The 27,056-nt window shown below is 43.8% G+C and overlaps 1 protein-coding gene across 2 annotated transcripts in view; it reads right to left on the bottom strand.

Moving 5' to 3' along the window:
- RXFP2 (relaxin family peptide receptor 2) overlaps positions 1 to 27,056 on the bottom strand; it is a 453,266-nt gene that overhangs the window by 210,700 nt on the left and 215,510 nt on the right. For both annotated transcript variants that reach the window (XM_082248385.1, XM_082248386.1), the window contains exon 3: positions 12,475 to 12,552. In XM_082248385.1, the coding sequence (XP_082104511.1) occupies positions 12,475 to 12,552 (78 nt within the window). The remainder of the gene's footprint in view (positions 1 to 12,474; positions 12,553 to 27,056) is intronic.

The raw sequence follows: 27,056 nt of genomic DNA, 5'->3' as shown, positions 1-27,056 counted from the left end.
GCAAACTCCATGCGGGCTTTCATGTGTCTTACATTGAGGAGAGGCTTTCGTCGGGCCACTCTGCCATAAAGCCCCGACTGGTGGAGGGCTGCAGTGATGGTTGACTTTCTACAACTTTCTCCCATCTCCTGACTGCATCTCTGGAGCTCAGCCACAGTGATCTTTGGGTTCTTCTTTACCTCTCTCACCAAGGCTCTTCTCCCCCGATAGCTCAGTTTGGCCGGACGGCCAGCTCTAGGAAGGGTTCTGGTTGTCCCAAACGTCTTCCATTTGAGGATTATGGAGGCCACTGTGCTCTTAGGAACCTTAAGTGCAGCAGAAATCTTTTTGTAACTTTGGCCAGATCTGTGCCTTGCCACAATTCTGTCTCTGAGCTCTTCAGGCAGTTCCTTTGACCTCATGATTCTCATTTGCTCTGACATGCATTGTGATCTGGAATGTCTTATATAGACAGGTGTGTGGCTTTCCTAATCAAGTCCAATCAGTATAATCAAACACAGCTGGACTCAAATTAAGGTGTAGAACCATCTCAAGGATGATCAGAAGAAATGGAAAGCACGTGAGTTAAATATATGAGTGTCACAGCAAAGGGTCTGAATACTTAGGACCATGTGATATTTCAGTTTTTCTTTTTTAATAAATCTGCAACAATGTCAACAATTCTGTGTTTTTCTGTCAGTATGGGGTGCTATGTGTACATTCATGAAGAAGAAGAATGAACTTAAATGATTTTAGCAAATGGCTGCAATATAACAAAGAGTGAAAAATTTAAGGGGGTCTGAATACTTTCCGTACCCACTGTAATGCATGTTTCCCCTGATTTGTGGGTGAAAGAAAATCTATTACTTTCCTACTGACAGGACAGGGTTCTGTCTTGTTTACATAGGCAGGGTTTTCTCCTGTGTAAATTCTGGACCATCGGTCGGTAATCCGTTGGCCAGCACCCGCTGATCAACATATGCTGTGTTTAATCACAGCACGGCTTGGTCGCCGGTGGTGTGCGCCCCCTACCCGGACGTGCCAGATCACGTACCTAGTTTATCTATGTCATACGGTCAGCAAGCAGTTAATTCAACCCAATGTGTGTATCTCAAATATAAAGAGCGCCTCATGTTTTCTTTGAGACCTGCAATGCCCTATTTTACTCTTACATGGAGTGTCTTAGTGCCTGTTTATTACATGCCATATCTCATGGCTCTTCCTTTGAAATGCATGGCTCTTTATTAAGGGGCAGTTCACACCATTAATTGCAAAGGAACATTCAGCACATTTCTGTGCGATTCATATGCGATCGGTGTGCAGAGCGATTTCAGCCCATTCATTTGAATTGGCTGAAAAGGCACCAGACCGCAGCAAAAGTAGTGCATGCACTTTAGTACTGGTGCAGGAAAACCCACTGTGTTTGGGGTGTCATTAGCATTGCAGTGACACCCATTGCATTTCAAAAGTGGTTCCGGAAATGCGCTTGGAGCATGGGCTTCCCGCACAGAGCTCTGGTGTGTACTGCCCCTTAAAGTAAAGTATTGTATCAAACACTTATTGAAAAACTTCTCTTCATTACTTTCAGTAACTCACACCTCACTGTTAGATGTAGGCCTCTATTACATGCAGTGCTTAATGCCACTCTATTACACGCAGTGCTTAATGCCACTCTATTACATGCAGTGCTTAATGCCACCCTATTACATGCAGTGCCGCCTAGCAGTGCTCATCAGTGCCGCCTATCAGTGCCACCTATCAGTGCTCATCAGTGTGGCATATTAGTACCTCCTCATCAGTGTCACCTCATCAGTGCCCATAAGTGCCACCTCATCAGTGCCCATAAGTGCCACCTCATCAGTGCCCATCAGTGCAGCCTATCAGTGCCGCCTCATCAGCGCACTTCAGTGAAGGAGAAAAATTTATTTATTTTCAAAATTTACTCACAGAAAATAAGAAAACTTTTTTTTTTCAAAATTTTCTGACTTTTTTCATTTTTTTTGTAAGAAATAAAAAACCACCAAAAGAAAGCTCTATTTGTGTGAAAAAAATTATAAAAATTTCATATGGGTACAGTGTAGCATGACCACGCAATTGTCATTCAAAGTGTAAGAGCGCTGAAAGCTGAAAATTGGCCTGGGCAGGAAGGGGGTAAAAGTGCACTGTAGGCAAGTGCTTAATGTTGGGTGTCCTACGTGTATTGATGTTGTTGCATTATGTAAAACTATCAGAACAGTTTTTACATTTTGGAATTGGGCACCTCAAGACTGTCCATAATTTTGGAGGGTGCCTTGAGATTTTCTATCATTTTTAAGGGGGCCTTGACTGAAAAAACGTGTAATCCCGTTTAAATCATAGTCTATTGCTATCCAGATTTATTAAGCTTAGATGACAGTAAAGCTGGCTATATATGGAACAGTTTACAGAATACAGAAAACACTGTCAGAATACACTAGTCAGCCCTTTAGCTACAACGCAGATCAAACAAAAATTTTCAAACAAACCCGTTCATGAGAAGTCAATCATGTGATCCCCTTTAAGCCAGCCAAATTTGGATCCATCTTTGGCCAGCTTTAGGCATGTAAATTGTTTCACTTATTTGAAAAAAAATCTGATCCTCCCACCTACCCAGACCTGCAACCTTCTCTTTTACAGAAGAAATGTCAGCAACCAGCAAACCAGTATCTCTTGCAGAACAAATCTGGTTTAATGATCATTCAAGTGTATTTATTTATATATCAGATTTCAGCTTAGTGATGTTAGCCAACATGTGATTTCTCTTAGATGTAACACCAAATTTATGTAACAAATGGTGTAATCCTGAAAAAGATTTTAGCAGCATATGTAGTTTTTCACCCATATGGGACTCAGGGATAATTTAAAACATTCTGAATCAAAATTGTAATTCTATCAGGACTTTAGTTTAATTTTAGCATTGCTGTAGATACTTGAGTATGTCTGGATAGGTTAGGGTTAAATGTTATTTTTGAAATGCGTGTAATTTTTAGCTTTTTTTCATGTAAAGCATGCTCATAAAACACCATATATAAGTATGTAGAGCAGAAGGGCATTTCTTATGTTAGACTTAAAGCGGAGTTCACAGCTGGTTCCCTACTGAACATGTGCGAGGTTCGCTGCGCTCTCTTACTGGCCTGGCAGCAGGGGAAGAAGGAGGGAGGAGGAGGGGGGCTGAACTGCTGACATACCTTGCTGCTGCGAGGACTGACGGAAGTGGGGACAAGGTACCAGGGACAGGAATCAGATAAGCGTAAGTTCCCATTTTGAGTGGAAGTCCGCTTTAACTCTCGGTCCAAAAACAGTACACTTTCCAGTTAAGACCTGCAGACTGTTTCATCTTTACTGGCTACTTTGAGCCACTGGTCCAGCCTAAAAAACAACCCCCTTGAATGCTTAATATGACATTTTGGGGTTGATTTACTAAAGGCAAAATGCAGATGTGCCAGAGCTTAGTAAATGAACAATAACAGTAACAGAGCAGGAACTCTGCTATCTTCCATCATCCAATCATGTGCAAGCAAAAATGCTGTTTTTTTTTAATTTTTCTTGCACGTGATTGGGTACTCTTTGCAAAGTGAAGCTTTCCCTCATTTAGTAAGATCTGGAGCAACTACACTTGTAGAGGACAATTGCACTTTGCGAAGTGCACAGTCTATTTGCCTTTAGTAAATCAACCCTATGGTTTCATGTGCTGCTTTAGACATGTTGTGATGTATGTCTGCACTAACCGACGCTTCACCAAAGTAGTTTGGTCATATCTCTTTAGCCATCAGACAACCAAAATGCAGTGTGGGAGGTTAGCATTAACTTCCAGATAGATGGTTTTTGTGATTGCTGAATTTCCGTTTTAATGAAAAAAATACAAAGGTAGACCTCAGCCAACAGATATAATTTCCCCAGGGTAAGCACATTATTCACCAACTTTGCATCCTCAATGAACTGTGAATGTATCAGATTAGTCTTTATTTAAAAAAAAAAGAAAAAACAATGGGGTTTATTTACTAAAGCTGGAGAGTGCAAAATCAGGTGCAGCTCTGCAAAGAAGCCAATCAGCTTCCATTTTTTTTTTTGCAAGGCTTAATTGAACAAGCGTAAGTTAGAAGCTGATTGGCTACTATGAACAGCTGCACCAGATTTTGCACTTTACAGTTTTGCTAAATCAAACCCTATGTATAACTGCCCCGAAAAGATCACCTCAGGGCATGCAGGTTTCATGGCTTAAGAGGATAGAGGATTTAGCTGTCTTACGTCTGGGCCACTTTTTATGATTCGGCGCTGTGCAACTTTAACAGACAATTGCGCGGTCGTGCGACGCTGTACCCAAACAAAATTTACGTCCTTTTTTTCCCACAAACAGAGCTCTCTTTTGGTGGTATTTGATAACCCTGTGCGATTTTTACTTTTTGCGCTATAAACAAAAAAAGAGCGTTTATTTTGAAAAAATAACAATATTTTTAAAAAATTTTTATATGAAATTCCCCCCCCAAAAAATGTAAAAATCAAATTTTTTTTAAATTTTTGGCCAATTTGTTTTCTGCTACCTATGTTTGGTAAAAAAATCACAATAAGTGTATTTTGATTGGTTTGCGCAAAAGTTATTGCGTTTACTAACTAAGGGAAAGATTCTTGTCATTTTTGGTGTTTTTTTTTTTTAACGAGTAATGGCGGCGATCTGCGTTTTTTTTTGCGGGGCTGCGGCATTGCGGCGGACAGATCGGACCCTTGACTGACATTTTTGACACTTTTGGGGGGTACCAGTGACATTACTGCAGTAATCAGTGCTATATATATGCACTGTTACTGTAAAAATGACACTGGCAGGGAAGGGGTTAATTTTATTGGAGAGGGAGGGGTTAATGTATGCTTGGCGCTTACTGACGTGTGTGGGGGGAGGTGACTGAGTGAGTCAGGGACAGATCGGATGTTCAGCTATGCTGAACACTGCGATCTGTCACTCCCTGTCACTTAGGAGATCCGCCCGCTCTGTTTACACAGGCGGGCGGATCTCCAAACTAGATTCCCCGACGATCGGGGAAGAGCAGCGGCGATCGCCGCCGCTCCTCCCCTGGCCCGACTCCCACTGTACTACGACGCTAGACGATAACGAGCCACGTTGCTGCAGTAGCAGCAACGTGAGCAGACATTATGTGGTTAAAGGCTGCAACAAAACAGCCCGCTTCCACTTTCAGATTAGGGAGCTCTTCTGCACCACTGTTACATTGTGAGATGGTGTGGAAATGTAAGACATACCTACTCCCACTGCCAACATCAAGTACTACTAAAAGTATTACTAATCAGTAAATGGTATGCAACCTGGAAATACTCTTTACCACTCTTCACAATATACTCTTCACTACTCTTCACTACTCTTCACAATGTAATTGCCTCAATTCTCCCACAGTTTTTAAATGTAATATTAGGTGTCCACAAGACCTCATTGATACTGAGAGCAGACCATTCTTTTCTATAATGATTTTTCCTTTAAGACCAACAGGGTGTAAGAAGGGATGAATGGTAACATTCCTGACATCTACAAAGCACCTCTAGCTATCTTGTGATGGATCATTAGATAGACACAAGTCTTTGCCAAATAGTTTTCTTTGTGTCATCCTCCGTACATAAACTGAATCAACTGTCTGTGTTTGATGCTACAGTCCACCCAATGCCACCCCTTGCCTAGGAGAGCAGAGAACATTTTAATACAAGAGACTAATACTGTTTTAATTTAGTACCTTTGTGTATAATGTCCCCTTTTACATGGGCGTTCAGTCTGGATGCAACTGTCAGTTTTTCAGTTGGATCCAGACTGAACAGCAATATATTTCTTTGGGTCAGCAGATATAAATGGATATACATTTATTTATATCCGTTTACATTTGAGTCCATGTATTTCCTCAGAAAAAAAAAAAAAACAGAAAAGGTCTGCATCCTTTTCCATTTTTGTGGAGAATGAACAGAAGTAAAGGATGTCATCCATCCATTCTGTTTACGCTCATTTTTAGGTAAGGAATATACCGTATATACTCGAGTATATGCCAACCCAAATATAAGCCGAGGCACCTAATTTTACCACAAAAAGGTGGGAAAAGTTATTGACTCAAGTATAAGCCTAGGGTGGGAAAGTCAGCAGCTACTGGACCCAACTGGACCACCACGAGACACAAAACAGGGGTTGTGGGCATGGTACAGGAGATGCAGGACTGTGGGCATGGTACAGGAGATGGTTCAGGCATGGTACAGAAGATGGTACAGGAGATGGTACGGGAGATGCAACAGGAGATGGCACCAGAGATGGTACAGGCATGGCACAGGAGATGGTTGGGGCAAGGCACTGGTGATGGTACAGGCATGGTACAGGTGATGGTACAGGCATGTCACAGGTGATGGTACAGGCATGGTACAGGAGATGGTACAGGCATGGCACAGTAGATGGTACAGGCATGGCACAGGTGATGGTACAAGAGATGGTACAGGCATGGCACATTAGATGGCACAGGTGATGGTACAGGAGATGGTACAGGATATGATACAGGCATGGCACAGGTGATGGTACAGGCATGGCACAGGTGATGGTACATGCATGGCACAGGAGATGCAGTGCTGTGGGCATGGTACAGGAGAATGTCCTGTACCATGCCTGCAGCACTGCATGAGGAAATGCAGGGGCTGCGGAGGAGTCTCACTTACCTGTCGGTGAGGCACCTTACATTTAAAAAATGGTGCCGCCTAGCGCCAACACGTCACCGTGCTGATGCTCGGGAAAGCCCGTACACGTTCAGCCATTCCTGGGCAGACGGCGCATGCGTGGTGACATGTTGGCGCCGGGTGGCGCCATTTTTAAAAGGTAAGTGAGACCGTGACTCAGGAATAAGCCGAGGGGAGCTTTTTCAGCATAAAAAAACATGCTGAAAAAGTCGGTATACACACAAGTATATGCAGTACTTTTTGTTTATAAAGTAAAGAAAATCAGCGCCCAGCTCCTTTAAAGCGAAGGACCACTCAGAATAAATAAATAAAAAATGAAGAGAGTTGATGATCAGTGGCAAATGCAGATCAAAGTACTTATACACAAGGTGCATAAGCCAAGGAGGATAAAACACTTAAGATGATGTATGTGCCAACGTTAAAAACGGATCGTGGACATAATAATTCAAATATTAAAAGAAGTGTCAGAAAAGCATAATAATACAAGTGTAGAATAAATATGAGAGTGATAATAAATACTGATGACTAAAAAGGTAACAATAATGTAGTCTTCTATAGGCAAAAGATATAGTTACTAAAAAAATTATTATATGACAGTGATGCCAACTATTTGTAGACAAGTGATGAAGTGATGTATCAAAGGTAATAAAAGGATAAAATGAAATAAAAATCTCTTTAGAAAATGTGACAGTGATTCAGCTTCTATAGATCAATTCTATGATGATCATAAAATCAAAATCCAGTGATAGAAAGCATATACAAAGAATCTATAAATCCTGTATACTAAATAAAAGTGCTTAGTCTAAAAGTCAGTGTTGTGAAGTCCATAAGAGATATTCAAACAATTAATTTAAGTGAGAAAAGTGCTATAGTGCTGGATAAGGTGCAAAAAGTCCATAAGAAAGTCTTCTAGCAGGTAGTTGCAGTGAATAAGGTGCTCAAAGATCCAATATAAAAAATCAGGTGACTAGAAAGGTGAGATGCAGCTTCCGATAACAGCCAGGTGCGTGGGTAGGTGAGCTAACAATCCAACATTAGGTGAAATGGCCGCTCACCTCCATTTACACTTTTTTAGGGAAAAGCCGTTTTGACGTCACTTCCGGTCTACGGCCGAGACTGGAAGTATCGGAGTTCACCGCATCGACGGCTTTGTGTTTGCTCCGCGCACTGTTTCTTGCCTTAATGTAAGTGACCTGCATTTTTTTATTAAAGTTTCCCCTCGAATTACTACACTATGAGAGTTTCTCTCTTATATCCCAATTGGAGTGAATGATAGAAATATTGTGGGGTAATAAGGAGATCGTTTGAATAAGGAAATAATTTATGATATATCTGTGCTGGGATTTGTTTGATACCTACCCCGAATAAATTGCATAAGGATTGGAGATATTAATATTACATCTGTTGGAGAAGATTAAGAGGTCTGAGACTTGAAAAGATTACATCTAAACGCTCTTTTGAGTGTAAATGGAGGTGAGCGGCCATTTCACCTAATGTTGGATTGTTAGCTCACCTACCCACGCACCTGGCTGTTATCGGAAGCTGCATCTCACCTTTCTAGTCACCTGATTTTTTATATTGGATCTTTGAGCACCTTATTCACTGCAACTACCTGCTAGAAGACTTTCTTATGGACTTTTTGCACCTTATCCAGCACTATAGCACTTTTCTCACTTAAATTAATTGTTTGAATATCTCTTATGGACTTCACAACACTACCTTTTAGACTAAGCACTTTTATTTAGTATACAGAATTTATAGATTCTTTGTATATGCTTTCTATCAATGGATTTTGATTTTATGATCATCATAAGAAGCTGAATCACTGTCACATTTTCTAAAGAGATTTTTACTTCATTTTATCCTTTTATCACCTTTGATACATCACTTCATCACTTGTCTACAAATAGTTGGCATCACTGTTATATAATAATTTTTTTAGTAACTATATCTTTTGCCTATAGAAGACAACATTATTGTTACCTTTTTAGTCATCAGTATTTATTATCACTCTCATATTTATTCTACACTTGTATTATTATGCTTTTCTGACACTTCTTTTAATATTTGAATTATTATGTCCACGATCCGTTTTTAACGTTGGCACATACATCATCTTAAGTGTTTTATCCTCCTTGGCTTATGCACCTTGTGTATAAGTACTTTGATCTGCATTTGCCACTGATCATCAACTCTCTTCATTTTTTATTTATTTATTCTGAGTGGTCCATCGCTTTAAAGGAGCTGAGCGCTGATTTTATTTACTTTATAAAATACTGTGCTATGTGGTGACACTACTAAATTGGCTGCTCTAACCGTGGTGTTCCACAGTCTTCTATATCTATCAACTCCTTCCTCGTATCTATACCCTCGTTTTATACCCAATTTTAGCGCATAGGTTTACCCCTTCACTTTTTGTTTATACTTTTGTACCAATAACTAGTTTCTTTAACAGATAAAAAAACGTACGTGTAATAAAAAAAGTAATCTGAACAGAACTGAAGACAGGTATGCAAATTAATGTAAACTGATGCAACTTCAATCAGTCTTCATCAACATTACTTAACCACCTCCCACCCGGCCAATGTACATATAAGGCCGAGTAGGAGCTCCCTCCTTCTGAGTGGACGTTCAGGAACGTCCTGCAGAAGGGGGGAGATTGTGCAGCACAGAGCACAGAGCAACAGAGCAACACTGCTCGACAGGAGGGCTCTGTGATTGGCCCTCCTGATCACATGACAGCCGTGTCCAATCAAAACTGTCATGTGTTGTAAATAGAGCTGTTGTCACAGTGATCGGCTCTGCTTCTCCTCACACAGTGAGGAGAAGGAGAGTGGATTGGTGCTGGCAGGCGGCGATCAGTGAGAATAGAGCTGTTTTACTGCTCTTTACTCACAGATCATCCTGTGCTAGTGCCCCAAAAAGTGTCCCCAACCACAGTGTCCCCAAATTTTCCCCAAACACAGTGCCCCCACAATAAAACACTTGTCACACGTCTGTCCCAATAAGATCTGTCCCAGTGAACATCTTCCACATCTCTTCGTGATCATCTGGCGCAAATCATCTGGCGCACATCTTCCACATCTGTCTGTGATCATCAGGCGCACATCTGCCCCATCTGTCCGTGATCATCTGGCACACATCTGCCACATCTGTTGCACATCATCTGCCGCATCTGGCGCACATCAACTGCCACATATGTCTGTGATCATCTGGCGCACATCATCTGCCACATATGTCCGTGATAATCTGGCACACATCTGGCACACATCATCTGCCATATCTGGTGCACATCTGTCTGTGATCATCTGGCGCACATCTGGCGCACATCATCTGCCACATCTGGTGCACATTATTTGCAAAATCTGTCTGTGATCATGTTGCGCACATCATTGGCCATATCTGTCAGTGATCATCTATCACATCTGTAGTCATCTGGCGCACATCATATGCCACATCTGTCAAAGTGAACATCTGCCTCATCCCAGTGATCAATATCGGCCACACATCTGTCCCAGGAATCAGCGCACATCTGTCCACATGGCTAAAAAATGATCCAGGGCCTTCAAAAATGTGATAGGTACTGTGTGTAATTTATGCTCCTAGAACGCCTGGCGGTGCTACTTGAATGTTGGGCCTCTGTATGAGACCAGGTTGTGAAAAAGTCTCACACATGTGGTATCGCCATACTCAGGAGGAGTAGCAGGATATATTTTGGGGTGTCATTTTTTCTATGTACATGCTATGTGTTAAAAAAATTGTATAAATTGACAACTTTGTGTAAATAGGTTTTCATTTTCTTTACACATTTTCCAAAAATTAGTGGAAAAAAATGACACGTTCAAAAGACTCATTGTGCCTCGTGGAATATACATTGGGGTGTTTTATTTCCAAAATGGGGTAATTTTTTGGGTAATTCTATTGTCCTGGTGCTTCAGGGCCTTCAAAAATGTGATAGGTACTTAGGAAATGAAATGTGTAATTCATGCCTTTAGAACGCCTGATGGTGCTTCTTGGATGTTGGGCCTCTGCATATGGCCAGGCTGTGGAAAAGTCTCACACATGTTGTATCGCCATACTCAGGTGGAGTAGCAGAATATATTTTGGGGTGTAATTGCAAGTTTATCTATGCCATGTGTAAGAAATAACTTGTTAACATGACAATTATGTGGGGGGGGGGGGGAATCTTCATTACAACTTCATTTAACTATTGTGGGCAAAAAAAAATTGCAACTTCAAAAAACTAATTATGCCTCTTACTAAATACCTTGGACTGCCATCTTTACAAAAAGGGGGCATTTGGGGGGGGGGGTATTTGTACTGTCCTGATATTTTAGGGCCTCAAGAAATTAAATAGGTTAGTCAGTCCATCAGAATTGATCAATTTTCAATGATATGTAGCCTAGCTTGTAGACTCTAAAACTTTCAGGCAAACCTAATATCATACAGTTATCAGGATTTTTTGTACCAAAGACATGTAGCAGAATACATCCTGGCCTAAATTTATGACGAATTTTGATGTTATTGGATTTCTTTTAAAACAAAATGTAGAAAATATTGTTTTTTTTTTTTTTTTCAAAATTTCCGTTATTTTTTTGCTTATATCGCAAAAAATAAAAAGCCCAGTAGTGAATAAATTCCACCAAAAGAAAGCTCTATTTGTGTAAACAAAATGATAAAAATTTAATTTGGGTACAGTGTAGCATGACTGAGTAATTGTCATTCAAAGTGGGAGAGCACCGAAAGCTGAAAATTGGTCATGGAAGGAAGGGGGTGAAAGTGCCCAGTATTGAGGTGGTTAAAGGATAAGTATAGTCTGGTGCACTAAAATTGTACCATCATGACCAGGTGATTTGTGATAACAAAAACTTTACTTTAATAAACAATGCTGATGGCTACAAAAGTAAAGTAAGTAAATTCAAAGTGAATAAATATTTCCCTAAAAGGAATAGTGCAATTTTTGCAAAGAAAAATAAAAGTCCAAATGTGAATGGTGCAATAAATCCCAAAAAAGTCCAACTAAAGGTCCACAGGTGTTGGATATTAGGACGTGAAGAAATGGTGAACTGGTATCAGAAGTAACACCAATCGTGGTTCAAATGGGATGTGACAGTTTCCCACCACCTCACAAGTTTGCTTCTTACCAGAAATTGGTTGTAAAGGGCAGATAAGCAGAAATCAGTCCGAAGGAGAACCTCTGTGATAAAACCAAGAGAGTGTGCTGTAACCCACACCTATATATAAAAGGGCTGCTTACCAGATCCCAATTTTTTCAGGCTTGTAGTAAATTTTTGGTTCCTGCACCTTTTTTCTGAGAAAAAAAGCCCTGATCCTTTATACACACAGACTGGCTGAACCATTCAGATAGCTTACTAACACACACTGACATGCTATATCCTTTTTAATAATGTCGAATGGCTGCATTATCACAAGGACTGACTTCTACATATAAATGTTTAACAAAGTTGATTCCACAGAGGGTTAAAGCAAATTTAAGTTGGATCATTTAATCATTAAAATGCTTCTATGTGAAATCATTTGGAACTTTCACATTGAAGAGGGACATTTTGTACAGGGGAAGGTTGTGCCTCGGCCTGAAATCTGCATTAGTTATTTGTCATGACAGATTTGCTTAGGAGGAAAAATAGATTTGACTGCTAGCTTGAATAATGGCAAATGTGGGATTTTTTCTCTGGGTTTTATATCTACATGGTGACATAATTCTTGCAGCAGGGATAGAAGATTATACTAAGTCCATACTTAGTTACTTACAGCATTCTTGGAGCTCCGTGACCTCATTTGCTTTCCCATGTACTTCATCAAACATATTTGCCCATCCATTGTTGTCTCCTGGAAATAAAGAATATATTAACATATGTGGAATGTGCAAACAGATTTGACAGTATTGTACATAGCAGGAAAGGTAGGCTACTAAGAAAAAAAAAAATCACATCTCAGGTCATCTCCCCATACAAGGCAATCCTATGCCCCCCCCCCCCGGTATGGATCATGCTATTTTCTATCAGTGGCACCGGAAAGGCCTTAAAAAGTTCTCAGACTTATGCAACTTAGACTCTGGATCACCTATTGACTTCCCTATTTTAGCTAACAAATACTCCTTACCTCGATCCCAGGTTTTTTACTATTGGCAATGTGTGAGTTTCATTCGTGCCTCTAGTAAGGATAGTAATCTTCGATTTAGACCTACTATATTGGATACACTCCTAAGCGGAGAGTCATTCATCATCTCCAATATCTACAAGCCTCTCCTTTTGGAAATCACCCCTCCTTTGACAGCTTCCTACACAAATAATTGGGGCAAAGACTTCCCAGACCACAATCTTCTACAAAAACTATTGGCTGGTTATAATGCAACTCTCCGGTTAATACCCAATAAAGTGTGGAGAGAAACACAATTGAGAATCCTTCCCTGCGCCTATCTACCCTTTTCATCAGACAAGACTAACCCTCAGGCTGCTTGCTGCCCCTACTGCCAAACTTCATGGCCATCTCTGGCCCATCGTTTTTGGCTATATAAATTTATTTCGACCTTCCTCGATCAGGTTCTCTCATTCATATTTGGAATTACTCTGGTACATCTTCCCAAGGACTCCTTCTTACTAATCTTTGGCCATTGGGACACTCAACTCATTATCCGATCCCCTGCTTCAGCTACTCAACACAAAGAATGGATTCTACTCTGTCTTCTTTCTGCTCGAAGAGCGTTAATGAGCAATTGGACCTCTCCATCATGCCCAAAGACTTCTCATGTCAGACAATCTCTCAAACAACTCTTATACAAAGACAAACTCAATACAGATTTCTATTATGTTGGTTCAAGACAACATTTCATGATCAGATGGCAATCCTTTATGCACTCTACTTTGTCCCCCGAGGAACGAGCCGATTTCTTTCAATGCCCCGAGTATCATGATAGTTACTCAATGCTCTATGCTCGGGATACTTCCCAATCCTCTTAAGACTTCACCTACACCATCTCCTGAATGTCTTCTCCTGGCTACAGATGTCTTCACCTCATACCTTGGTTTTCATGTTCCTAGGGTTAGTCATCTCCCTGTCAAAATAGCCTTCATATATTTCCTTATGTACTTCCCCATCCAGTTTTCCTTCCCGGGTAAGCTATTGTATTTTCGCTATACCTTCCACGCCCCATCCGTACACCCTCCCCCCCCTTTTTTTTTCTTCTCTCTTTTCTCCCCTTTTCTCTCCATTGTTTTGTTTGCTATTGTTAATGCAAAAAGATTTCGTATTGCATCTGCTTACGGATGTTTCAAGTTCAGTCTGTTATCTCTGTACAATTGGACTGCTGTCTAATCTGCTTGTTTGTATTATTTTTGAAAAGTTTAATAAAATATATAAAAAAAAAAAAAAACATAAAAAAAATGAAAATACATTATGATAAAAATGCAAGAATGAAACACACACAACAAAGGTAAACCTTGGGTAAATATAAAACAAATAACTCATGAAAGGGTAACTGCTAAGCCGTATGTATTACTCATCTAAAAACTGTTTTTTGTACAAATCTGTATAAATGACGATTGTCAGGAGTTTTAGAATGAAAAGAATAAGTGCTGCCACCCTTGGATTTCAATCAAGAGGAAAGACTACACACCTGCGCTCATCTCTCAGCTTCCACAATCTGCATATTATAACAAACAGACAAAACAGCAGCTTGTTGAATAAACAGCATAAAAAGTTATTTTATCGAAATTCAAGTAGGGGTAAAAATTCCAGTGTACATAATCCCTCTGACGCATTTCAGCCTCTAGGGGGCCTTAGTCATAGCTAACAACATTGATAATACATCACAGTAAATACCCACACCCACACGTTATAAACTCAGGGGGCGGGAATTGAAAAATCAACCTATTCAAACTGAGTATACATTTAGCAATTGAAAGGCATGTATGCAAATACGGAAATTTAAAAGAAAATGAACCAAATAGAATGCATAGAAATATGAAAAAGTTTAAAATATATACACAAAAACAATTGGAGTGGGACCTGTGGACAAGGGAAAGAGAGAGTGACAGGCAGTAATTAAAAAAAACAGGAGGGGCGCTAACGCAGATACAGTTCAAAGTCCCACGGGCAATTTAACCCTTTCAGGACTTGGGTCTGCATTCTGCGTATCCATCAAACCTCCCTCTCCAAGAGCCTCTGATGGCAATATTCCCAGCAGCTGAAATATCTGCAGCCCCTCTTTAATGCCCTTTTCCCATGGGCGGATACTTTTTTCACAGCAGGGGATCAGTGGACAGATCCTCTGCTGAGCTGAGCTAAGCGTTCAGATGACAAGTCCGTGTCCGCTCTGCTTTAAACCCGACTGCCTTCTGATCTGATCCGGACAGGAGAAGGGTAATGTATCCCCTTCCATTTTTTTTTTTTTAGAATCTGAATCAGATTGAAGGTAGGTGGGTGTAAACGTAAACAAGTTTGTTTACATCCGCCACTCCATAGAGGGAATAGAGAGTTAGATCGGGTCTACCTAAAAATCGGACGGGCAGACCCAATCAGACCGCTCGTTTGAAAGGGGCCTAACATGGAATACAGCTGTTTGTCTGAATAAAGCACAGGAAGATTATTTTTTATAATATTAACAACATGATAATATTCTTTACTGAAGATTGTTAAAAATGTAAATAGGGATGAGCTTTGAGTTCGAGTCGAGGCTAAGTTCGACTCGAACATCGGTCGTTCGATCGTTCGTCGAATGATGAACAAATGTGCTTCTTCGTGGGAAATTTGAGTTTCCCATAATGCACTACACGAGAGCCGCACATGCAGCGCGTTCTGTGATTGGCTAAAGCATGCACCCTGACCTCATGCTTTGGCCAATTAAATGATCTCTACCATTTTTGGACTAAAGGCAGGCTGCCTTTAGACAATCATGGCTCAGGGGCCAAGTACACGCCCCACACTACATAAAGGCTGCTTACGTAGCCGCAGCTTGTAGTGTCATTGAGACAGGGACAGGCACGCGATTCAGGCAGGGAAAGAGAAGTTTTTTTTGGAGTCGGACAATGCAGAGAGAAATTACTCGCAGTGAAGGGAGGGCCAGGTTCCTGTGTGAGGTAGGGAGAGATTTCTTTCTTTACATCATATCAGACAGTATAGTGCCAGTGAGTGAGTAGCAGTGTAGGGAGGGCCAAGTTCCTGTGTGAGGTAGGGAGAGATTTCTTTCTTTACATGATATCAGATAGAATAGCGCCAGTGAGTGAGTAGCAGTGTAGGGAGGGCCAGGTTCCTGTGTGAGGCAGGGAGAGATTTCTTTCTTTACATCATATCAGACAGTATAGTGCCAGTGAGTGAGTAGCAGTGTAGGGAGAGCCAGGTTCCTGTGTGAGGTAGGGAGAGATTTCTTTCTTTACATCATATCAGATAGAATAGCGCCAGTGAGTGAGTAGCAGTGTAGGGAGGGCCAGGTTCCTGTGTGAGGTAGGGAGAGATTTCTTTCTTTACATCATATCAGACAGTATAGTGCCAGTGAGTGAGTAGCAGTGTAGGGAGAGCCAGGTTCCTGTGTGAGGTAGGGAGAGATTTCTTTCTTTACATCATATCAGATAGAATAACACCAGTAAGTGAGTAGCAGTGTAGGGAGGGCCAGGTTCCTGTGTGAGGTAGGGAGAGACTTCTTTCTTTACATCATATCAGACAGTATAGTGCCAGTGACTGAGTAGCAGTGTCGGGAGAGCCAGGTTCCTGTGTGAGGTAGGGAGAGGTTTCTTTCTTTACATCAAATCAGATAGAATAGCGCCAGTGAGTGAGTAGCAGTGTAGGGAGGGCCAGGTTCCTGTGTGAGGTAGGGAGAGATTTCTTTCTTTACATCAGATACCAGTCAGAGTATTGTTCATCGGTCTGTTTCTGCAACATTCTATAATATTCACAGACCTAAAGGAATAGAGATAACTTCAGATATCAGCCAGAGTATTCATTACTCAGTTGTGGAACATTCTATAGGCATCACAGGCCTCTAGGAATAGCGATCACTTCAGATATCAGCCAAAGTATTCATTGCTCAGTTGTGAAACATTCTTTAGTCATCAAAGACCTAAAGGAATAAAGATCACTTCAGATATCAGCCAGAGCATTCATTGCTCAATTGTGGAACATTCTATAGGGAATACAGACCTCTAGGAATAGAGATCACTTCAGATATCAGCCAGAGTAATCATTGCTCAGTTGTGGAACATTCTATAGGCATCACAGACCTATAGGGATAGAGATTAGGGTTGAGCGGACACCTAGATGTCCGTGTTCGACGGGTTCGGCCGAACTTTAAAAAAAAGTCCGGGTCCGTGTCCCGGACTTTTACCGAACTTTTCCCGGACACCGAACCCCATTGAAGTCAATGGGGACCCGAACTTTAAGGCACTAGAATGGCTCTAAAACACCAATGGAAAGGGCTAGAGTGCTGCAAATGGCAGCAAAACGTAGTTAAGAGCATGGCAAGTGCTCTGCAAACAAATGTGGATAGGGAAATAACTTAAAACAACAAAAAAAAAAACAGAAAAATAAAACAATGTTCTTCATCTCTGAAGGACGAGGCCCATATGGAGTAGGAGGGAGGTTGAGGTGGTGGTGGATGTGGCGGTGTCATAGGCGTGCGCACAGGGTGTGCCTGGTGTACCTGGGCACACCCTAATCACCTAGGGCACATAGCATTATCGCTCTGTTTGCCAGTGAGGAGATGGGAAAGATCTCCCTCGCACCTGCTCTGCTCTATTTCTCTTTGCCAGCAGGGAGAGTAATGTATCGGGGCCATGTACATGTAGGCAAACACATGCATGTGTATTTCAACTTTGGGGTGCACACCCTAATGCAATAGGCTGCGCACACCTATGGGCGGTGTAGGTGGAAGCGGCGGTGGAGGAGGACCAGGGCAGGATTAAGAGCATCATGGTCTTGGTGCTGAGGATTTTGAAGGGCCTTAAGGGCCGTGCCTTGGCATGCACCCAGAGGAGGAAGGGTGCAGCCATGCATGCCTAATTCAACATGGGATGCTGTCTCTGAAGCCCATAAACACATCCATGCATCGGCAACTGTCCCTCCTTGTCCGGCCTTCGCGCTGTGTGGGGAGGTTCTGAGGGTGCTGCCTGGGGAAGCGAGCATAGAAGCCAGACTTCTGTGTTTACAAGTGACAGAAGAGCGGTCACAGTGAATATGGCCAACCCGGGGCCTATATAAAAGGTAGGGGCCTGCATGGAGCTGCAGCTCCAATAGCCCCTACGTTAATCTGGCCCTGAGGAGGAGGACGAGGTAGCCAACACTGCTTCTTTTCACAAATTTTAAATGAGGGTACACCCCAAAAGAGTGAGAAAGAGCAAAAATTGAACAATGGCTGGGTAAGGTCGGTATCCATTGCTATTCTGCACAAGGTACGGAAAAGTCCCGTGGGATCCATGCCTGGTTCATTTTAATGAACGTGAGCTTGTCCACATTGTCTCTGGACAGGCGGCTGCGCTTGTCTGTTATAACACCCCCAGCCGTGCTAAATACCCGTTCAGATAATACACTGGCTGCAGGGCACGCCAGCACCTCCAAGGCGTAAAGGGCAAGCTCAGGCCATGTGCCCAATTTGGAGACCCAGAAGTTGAAGGGGGCAGACCCCTCATTCACTACATGTAGGCGTGTGCACACATACTGCTCCACCATGTTGGTAAAATGCTGCCTCCTGCTAAGACGTTCCATCTGAGCTGCTGGTGCTGCTGTTTGTTGTGGCGTTCTGACAAAGCTTTTCCACATTTCGGCCATGCTAACCCTGCCTTCTGAGGTGCTGGCGGTGCCCTGGTTGAGTTGGCGACCTCCTCCTCCTCCTCCTCTGCCTTGTGCTTCCACTGTGGCCCCGCTGTCAGATGGGAATGCCAGCAGCATCGCGTCTACCAGCGTGCGCTTGTACTCGCGCATCTTGCGATCGCGCTCCAGTGAGTGAATTAAGGACGGTACGTTGTCCTTGTAATGGGGATCCAGCAGCGTGGCCACCCAGTAATCAGCACAAGTTAGAATGTGGGCAACTCGGCGGTCGTTGTGGAGACACTGCAGCATGTAATCGCTCATGTGTGCCAGGCTGCCCAGAGGCGACGAAAGGCTGTCCTCTGTGGGAGGTGTATCGTCCGTGTCCTCTGTATCCCCCCAGCCACGCACCAGTGATGGCCATGAGCTGGCCTGGGTGCCACCCTGCTGTGAACATGGTTCCATCTCCTCCTCCAGCTCCTCCTCCTCCTCATCCTCCAGAACTGTGCCCCTGCTGGACAATTGTGTCCCTGGCGTTTGTGTGTGCAGGAACCCACCCTCGGAGCCCCTTGCGAATGACTGCCCTGAAAGCCTTTGAAATGTTACCTCTTCATCCTCCTCCTCCTCCTCCTCATCCTGTGCCACATCCTCTTCCATCATCGCCCGAATTGTTTTTTCAAGGAGGCATAGAAGTGGGATAGTTAAGCTGAGAACGGCGTCATTGCCACTGGCCATGTTGGTGGAGTACTCAAAACAGCGCAACAAGGCACACAGGTCTCGCATGGAGGCCCAGTTATTGGTGGTGAAGTGGTGCTGTTCCGCAGAGCGACTCACGCGTGCGTGCTGCAGCTGAGACTCCACTATGGCCTGCTGCTGCTCGCACAATCTTTGCAGCATGTGCAAGGTGGAGTTCCACCTTGTGGGCAAGTCACATATGAGGCGGTGAGCGGGAAGGCCGAAGTTACGCTGCAGCCCTGCCAGGCGAGCAGCAGCAGGGTGAGAACGCCGAAAGTGCGCACAGACGGCCCGCACTTTCTGCAGCAGCTCTGACATATCGGGGTAGTTTTTAAGGAACCTCTGCACCACCAAATTCAGCACATGCGCCAGGCAAGGGATGTGCGTCAAACCGGCTAGGCCAAGAGCTGCTATGAGATTTCGCCCGTTATCGCACACCACCAGGCCGGGCTTGAGGCTCGCTGGCAGCAACCACTCATTTGTCTGCTGTTCCATGCTCCTCCACAACTCCTGCGCGGTGTGTGGTTTGTCCCCCAAACAGGCAAGTTGTAAAACTGCCTGCTGTCGTTTAGCCCTGGCCGTGCTGAAGTTGGTGGTGAAGGTATTACGCTGTCCGGATGAGGAGGCGGTAGAGGATGAGGTAGCGGAGTAGGATGAGTTAGGAACAGGAGGCAAACTGAAGCGCCCTGCAATCCTCGGTGGTGGAAGGACATGTGCCAAATTGCTATCCGCCTCAGGCCCATCCGCCACTGCATTTACCCAGTGTGCCGTTAGGGAGATATAACGCCCCTGACCGTGCTTACTGGTCCACGTATCGGTAGTTAGGTGGACCTTGGCACAGATGGCGTTGCGCAGTGCACACCTGATTTTTTCCCCCACTTGGTTGTGCAGGGAAGGGATGGCTTGCCTGGAAAAGTAGTGGCGGCTGGGCACAACGTACTGTGGGACAGCCACTGACATAAGCTTTTTAAAACTGGGCGTCTCCACCAGACGGAATGACAGCATTTCAAAGGCCAATAATTGTGAAATGCTGGCATTCAGGGCCAGGGATCGCAGGTGGGTAGGGGGGTACTTCCTCTTCCTCTAAAGTGTTTGGGAGATGGAAAGCTGAACGCTTCCACGGGACATTGTGGAGATGGTTGTTGGTGACCCAGGTGGTGGTGTTGCTGACAGATCGTCTGTTTGCGGGGTGGCAGGTGCCGGTATGACTACAGAGGTGGCTGGAGCGGCCGAGACTGCAGCAGAAGAGGAAGCAGGATGAGCCAGAGACGTTTCTTGGTTTTGAAGGTGTGTACTCCACTGCAGCTCGTGCTTTGCACTTAGATGCCTGATCATGCAGGTTATGCTCAGGTTGAGAAGGTTTATGCCTCGCTTCAGGCTCTGATTGCACAGGGTGCAAACCACTCGTGTCCTGTCATCAGCACGTTTTCTAAAGAACTTCCACGCTAGAGAACTCTTTTGAGCTGACTTTGGTGCGCTCGTTCCCTTGCTGCGTTGGGCAGTAGCAGGCGTAGTGTCTAGGGCACGGCCGCTCCGCTTCTGCACCCTGCTCCCTCTTCTGCTGTGCTGGTGGCTCTGTGCGACCACCGCCTCTTCCTCCAAACTACTCAGGTCACCTGCATGACCTTCATTCCATGTGGGGTCGAGGACCTCATCGTCCTCCACATCATCTTCCACCCAGTCTTCACCCCTGCCCTCCCTGTCGGTCTCCACAATGCTGAACGCCGCAGCAGTTGGCACCTGCATTTCGTCATCATCGGAGACGTGCTGTGATGGTCCTTCCATGTACTCATCTTGAGAAATAAGTGGTTGGGCATCGCTGCACTCAATCTCTTCCACTTCTGGGGCAGGGCTAGGTGGATGGCCCTGGGAAACCCTGCTGACAGAGTCCTCAAAAAGAATAAGAGACTGCTCTATGGCTTGGGGCTCAGACTGCTTGCCTGATTTGCAAGGGGGTGAGGTGAAAGACGGTTGGACATTGGCTGCAGGTGCCAACTCTGACCTTTCTGCAGTAGACTGGGTGGGAGACAATGTGAAGGAACTGGAGGCACTGTCAGCAGCAAACCAATCTACTATCGCCTCTCTGTGTTCTGGCCTCATCACTTCTAGAGGCGTATGATGCCCTACCAAATACTGATGCAGGTTCTGTCGCCTACTCACACTTGAGGAAGGTGTTTCACTTGTGCGTGTAGCTGGCACAGATCGACCACGTCCTCTCCTTGCAACAGGAGCTCTAGCAGCAGCACCACCACGACCCAGGCCACGGCCCCTATTTGACGCTCTCCTCATATTTCTGAAATTTAAGATCTTGCCCTAGAAAGGTCTTTATTGAATAGCGGAACAAAAGAACAACAGTATCGCACGGGTGTATCTCACAGTCAAATATGCAAACTATGCCGCAATTTAATGTTTTTACACCAAAAGGGTGTGTATTGAATAGCGGAATAGGATAAAAAACTGTGTATCTCACACGTACAAACACAGACTAGGCCCGATTAAATTTTTTCCTACCCTAAAGGGAGGATGAGGAAGAGGAGTATGGAACAGGCAGCACCCTCAAATCTTCAGAAGTATGAGATGAACCCCAAAAACTTGGAATGGTGGATCTCACACGTACCGACACAGACTATTCCGCAATTTAATTGAGCCACAAAGGTTTTTATTGAATAGCGGAATAGGAAATATGATCAAAAAAAAGTGTATGTTTTTCACACGTACAGAAGCACACTAGGCCCCAATTACTATTGTTTGCACACCTAAAAGGATGGATGAGGAGGAGGAGGAGGAGGAGTATAGAACAGGCAGCACCCTCAAAGCTTCAGAAGTATGAGATGAACCCCAAAAACTTGGAAAGGTGGATCTCACACGTACCGACACAGACTATTCCGCAATTTAATTGAGCCCCAAAGGTTTTTATTGAATAGCGGAATAGGAAATATGATAAAAAAAAAGTGTATGTTTTTCACACGTACAGAAGCACACTAGGCCCCAATTACTATTGTTTGTACACCTAAAAGGATGGATGAGGAAGAGGAGGAGGAGGAGTATAGAACAGGCAGCACCCTCAAAGCTTCAGAAGTATGAGATGAACCCCAAAAACTTGGAAAGGTGGATCTCACACGTACCGACACAGACTATTCCGCAATTTAATTGAGCCCCAAAGGTTTTTATTGAATAGCGGAATAGGAAATATGATCAAAAAAAGTGTATGTTTTTCACACGTACAGAAGCACACTAGGCCCCAATTACTATTGTTTGTACACCTAAAAGGATGGATGAGGAGGAGGAGGAGTATAGAACAGGCAGCACCTTTAAAGCTTCAGAAGTATGAGAAGAACCCCAAAAACTTGGAAAGGTGGATCTCACACGTACCGACACAGACTATTCCGCAATTTAATTGAGCCCCAAAGGTTTTTATTGAATAGCAGAATAGGAAATATGATCAAAAAAAACGTGTATGTTTTTCACACGTACAGAAGCACACTAGGCCCCAATTACTATTGTTTGTACACCTAAAAGGATGGATGAGGAGGAGGAGGAGTATAGAACAGGCAGCACCCTCAAAGCTTCAGAAGTATGAGATGAACCCCAAAAACTTGGAAAGGTGGATCTCACACGTACCGACACAGACTATTCCGCAATTTAATTGAGCCCCAAAGGTTTTTATTGAATAGCGGAATAGGAAATATGATCAAAAAAAAGTGTATGTTTTTCACACGTACAGAAGCACACTAGGCCCCAATTACTATTGTTTGTACACTTAAAAGGATGGATGAGGAAGAGGAGGAGGAGGAGTATAGAACAGGCAGCACCCTCAAAGCTTCAGAAGTATGAGATGAACCCCAAAAACTTGGAAAGGTGGATCTCACACGTACCGACACAGACTATTCCGCAATTTAATTGAGCCCCAAAGGTTTTTATTGAATAACGGAATAGGAAATATGATCAAAAAAAGTGTATGTTTTTCACACGTACAGAAGCACACTAGGCCCCAATTACTATTGTTTGTACACCTAAAAGGATGGATGAGGAGGAGGAGGAGGAGTATAGAACAGGCAGCACCCTCAAAGCTTCAGAAGTATGAGATTGTGTTCACTGTACCCCACAAAGATTGTGTTCACTGTACCCCACAAAGATTGTGTTCACTGTACCCCACAAAGGTTTTGTTCACTGCACCCCACAAAGATTGTGTTTACTGTACCCCACAAAGGTTTTGTTCACTGCACCCCACAAAGATTGTGTTCACTGTACCCCACAAAGATTGTGTTCACTGCACCCCAAAAGGATTGTCTTCTCTGCACCCCACAAAGATTGTGTTCACTGTACCCCACAAAGGTTTTGTTCACTGTACCCCACAAAGATTGTGTTCACTGCACTCCAAAAGGATTGTCTTCACTGCACCCCACAAATATTGTGTTCACTGTACCCCACAAAGGTTTTGTTCACTGCACCCCACAAAGATTGTGTTCACTGTACCCCACAAAGGTTTTGTTCACTGCACCCCACAAAGATTGTGTTCACTGTACCCCCCAAAGATTTTGTTCACTGCACCCCACAAGGATTGTTTGTCTTCACTGCACCCCACAAGGATTGTCTTCACTGCACCCCACAAAGATTGTGTTCACTGCACCCCACAAAGGTTTTGTTCACTGCACCCCACAAAGATTGTGTTCACTGCACCCCACAAAGATTGTGTTCACTGTACCCCACAAAGATTGTGTTCACTGCACCCCAAAAGGATTGTCTTCTCTGCACCCCACAAAGATTGTGTTCACTGTACCCCACAAAGGTTTTGTTCACTGCACCCCACAAAGATTGTGTTCACTGTACCCCACAAAGGTTTTGTTCACTGCACCCCACAAAGATTGTGTTCACTGTACCCCACAAAGATTGTGTTCACTGTACCCCACAAAGGTTTTGTTCACTGCACCCCACAAAGATTGTGTTCACTGTACCCCACAAAGGTTGTGTTCACTGCACCCCACAAAGATTGTGTTCACTGCACCCCACAAAGATTGTGTTCACTGTACCCCACAAAGGTTTTGTTCACTGCACCCCACAAAGGTTTTGTTCACTGCACCCCACAAAGATTGTGTTCACTGTACCCCACAAAGATTGTGTTCACTGCACTCCAAAAGGATTGTCTTCACTGCACCCCACAAAGATTGTGTTCACTGTACCCCACAAAGGTTTTGTTCACTACACCCCACAAAGATTGTGTTCACTGTACCCCCCAAAGATTTTGTTCACTGCACCCCACAAGGATTGTCTTCACTGCACCCCACAAGGATTGTCTTCACTGCACCCCACAAAGATTGTGTTCACTGTACCCCACAAAGATTGTGTTCACTGCACTCCAAAAGGATTGTCTTCACTGCACCCCACAAAGATTGTGTTCACTGCACCCCACAAAGATTGTGTTCACTGCACCCCACAAAGATTGTATTCACTGTACCCCCCAAAGATTTTGTTCACTGCACCCCACAAGGATTGTCTTCACTGCACCCCACAAGGATTGTCTTCACTGCACCCCACAAAGATTGTGTTCACTGTACCCCACAAAGGTTTTGTTCACTGCACCCCACAAAGATTGTGTTCACTGTACCCCACAAAGGTTTTTTCACTGCACCCCACAAAGATTGTGTTCACTGTACCCCACAAAGATTGTGTTCACTGTACCCCACAAAGGTTTTGTTCACTGCACCCCACAAAGATTGTGTTCACTGTACCCCACAAAGATTGTGTTCACTGCACTCCAAAAGGATTGTCTTCACTGCACCCCACAAAGATTGTGTTCACTGTACCCCACAAAGGTTTTGTTCACTGCACCCCACAAAGATTGTGTTCACTGTACCCCACAAAGGTTTTGTTCACTGCACCCCACAAAGATTGTGTTCACTGTACCCCCCAAAGATTTTGTTCACTGCACCCCACAAGGATTGTCTTCACTGCACCCCACAAGGATTGTCTTCACTGCACCCCACAAAGATTGTGTTCACTGTACCCCACAAAGATTTTGTTCACTGCACCCCACAAAGATTGTGTTCACTGTACCCCACAAAGATTTTGTTCACTGCACTCCAAAAGGATTGTCTTCACTGCACCCCACAAAGATTGTGTTCACTGTACCCCACAAAGGTTTTGTTCAGTGCACCCCACAAAGATTGTGTTCACTGTACCCCACAAAGGTTTTGTTCACTGTACCCCACAAAGATTGTGTTCACTGTACCCCACAAAGGTTGTGTTCACTGCACCCCACAAAGGTTTTGTTCACTGTACCCCCCAAAGATTTTGTTCACTGCACCCCACAAGGATTGTCTTCACTGCACCCCACAAGGATTGTCTTCACTGCACCCCACAAAGATTGTGTTCACTGCACCCCACAAAGGTTTTGTTCACTGCACCCCACAAAGATTTTGTTCACTGTACCCCCCCAAAGATTTTGTTCACTGCACCCCACAAGGATTGTCTTCTCTGCACCCCACAAAGATTGTGTTCACTGTACCCCCCAAAGATTTTGTTCACTGCACCCCACAAGGATTGTCTTCACTGCACCCCACAAGGATTGTCTTCACTGCACCCCACAAAGATTGTGTTCACTGTACCCCCACAAAGGTTTTGTTCACTGCACCCCACAAAGATTTTGTTCACTGCACTCCAAAAGGATTGTGTTCACTGCACCCCAAAAAGATTGTGTTCACTGCAGCCCACACACAGAAAAATGGATGTGGATCACTGACACCTGCCTATCTCCTATCCCACACCACACAGCAATATCGATTGTAGTTTGTAGAACACACTTTCCCTAAAATTCAGCAGACTCTGTCCCTAACAGGATTGAGAAGAGATCGTAGATCAGGAGAACTAAGTGCAGACCCCACCCCACACAGCAATATCGATTGTAGTTTGTAGAACACACTGACCCTATAATTCAGCAGACTCTATCCCTAAAATGCCTACAACTCGCCCTGCCTAAACACTCCGACCTGTCCCTCAATTCTATCCGGACACAAATGGTTTTTTCCTGCCTATCTTTCCCTAATCAGCAGCCAGCACGTTGATGTGTGCTCTGTCCCTGATCTAAGCAGCATAATGACGCCGCTGCGGCTGCCTCGAACTTATAAAGACTTGGTCACATGCTTCAGACGGCCAATCACAGCTACTGAGACATTTGCAGGCATGGCTGGGATGGCTTAAGGCACACCAGTTAAACGATTGTTGATTGGCTGTTGAAAGCCCGCCATTAAAAGAGCGCCAAAGCATGCAAAACCCGGAAATAAAACGACCGAACACAGATTTTTACCCGAATATACAGTAAAGTGTCCGTGTTCATGTTCGGGTAACAAAAATCCAATTATTCGGTACGAACACGAATAATACAGTCCGTGTTCGCTCAACACTAATTATAATCATTCCTTTTAGGATAACCCAATGATTCAACCAAAGCTGTGTCATCTCCATCCCACACTATCAAAATATTGTCTATGAAACAATCATACCAATGTACACTGTATTACCATAAGTATTTGGATGCCTGCCTTTACCCGCACATGAACTTTAATGGTATCCCAGTCTTAGTCAGGTACTGATGTGGACAAGAAGGCCTGGCTCACAGTCTCTGCTCTAATTTATCCCAATGGTCTTCTATAGTGTTGAGATCAGGACTCTGTGTAGGCCATTTATGTTCCCCCGCCCCAAACTCGCTCATTCATGTCTTTATGGACCTTGTTTTGTGCACTGGTCCAAATCATTTGGTGGAGGGGGGATTATGGTGTGGGGTTGTTTTTCAGGGATTAGGTTTTGCCCCTTGAAGCTTATTAGAATAGGAACTGTATTTGTTTAGATGATGTCTGATGGCTTGG

The sequence above is a fragment of the Pelophylax lessonae genome (genome assembly GCF_965119305.1).
Source record: "Pelophylax lessonae genome assembly, chromosome: 2".
Classification (NCBI taxonomy): Eukaryota; Metazoa; Chordata; class Amphibia; order Anura; family Ranidae; genus Pelophylax; species Pelophylax lessonae.
The sequence above is the reverse complement of the archived record's forward strand: the minus strand, read 5'-3'. Positions and strand labels throughout refer to the sequence as shown.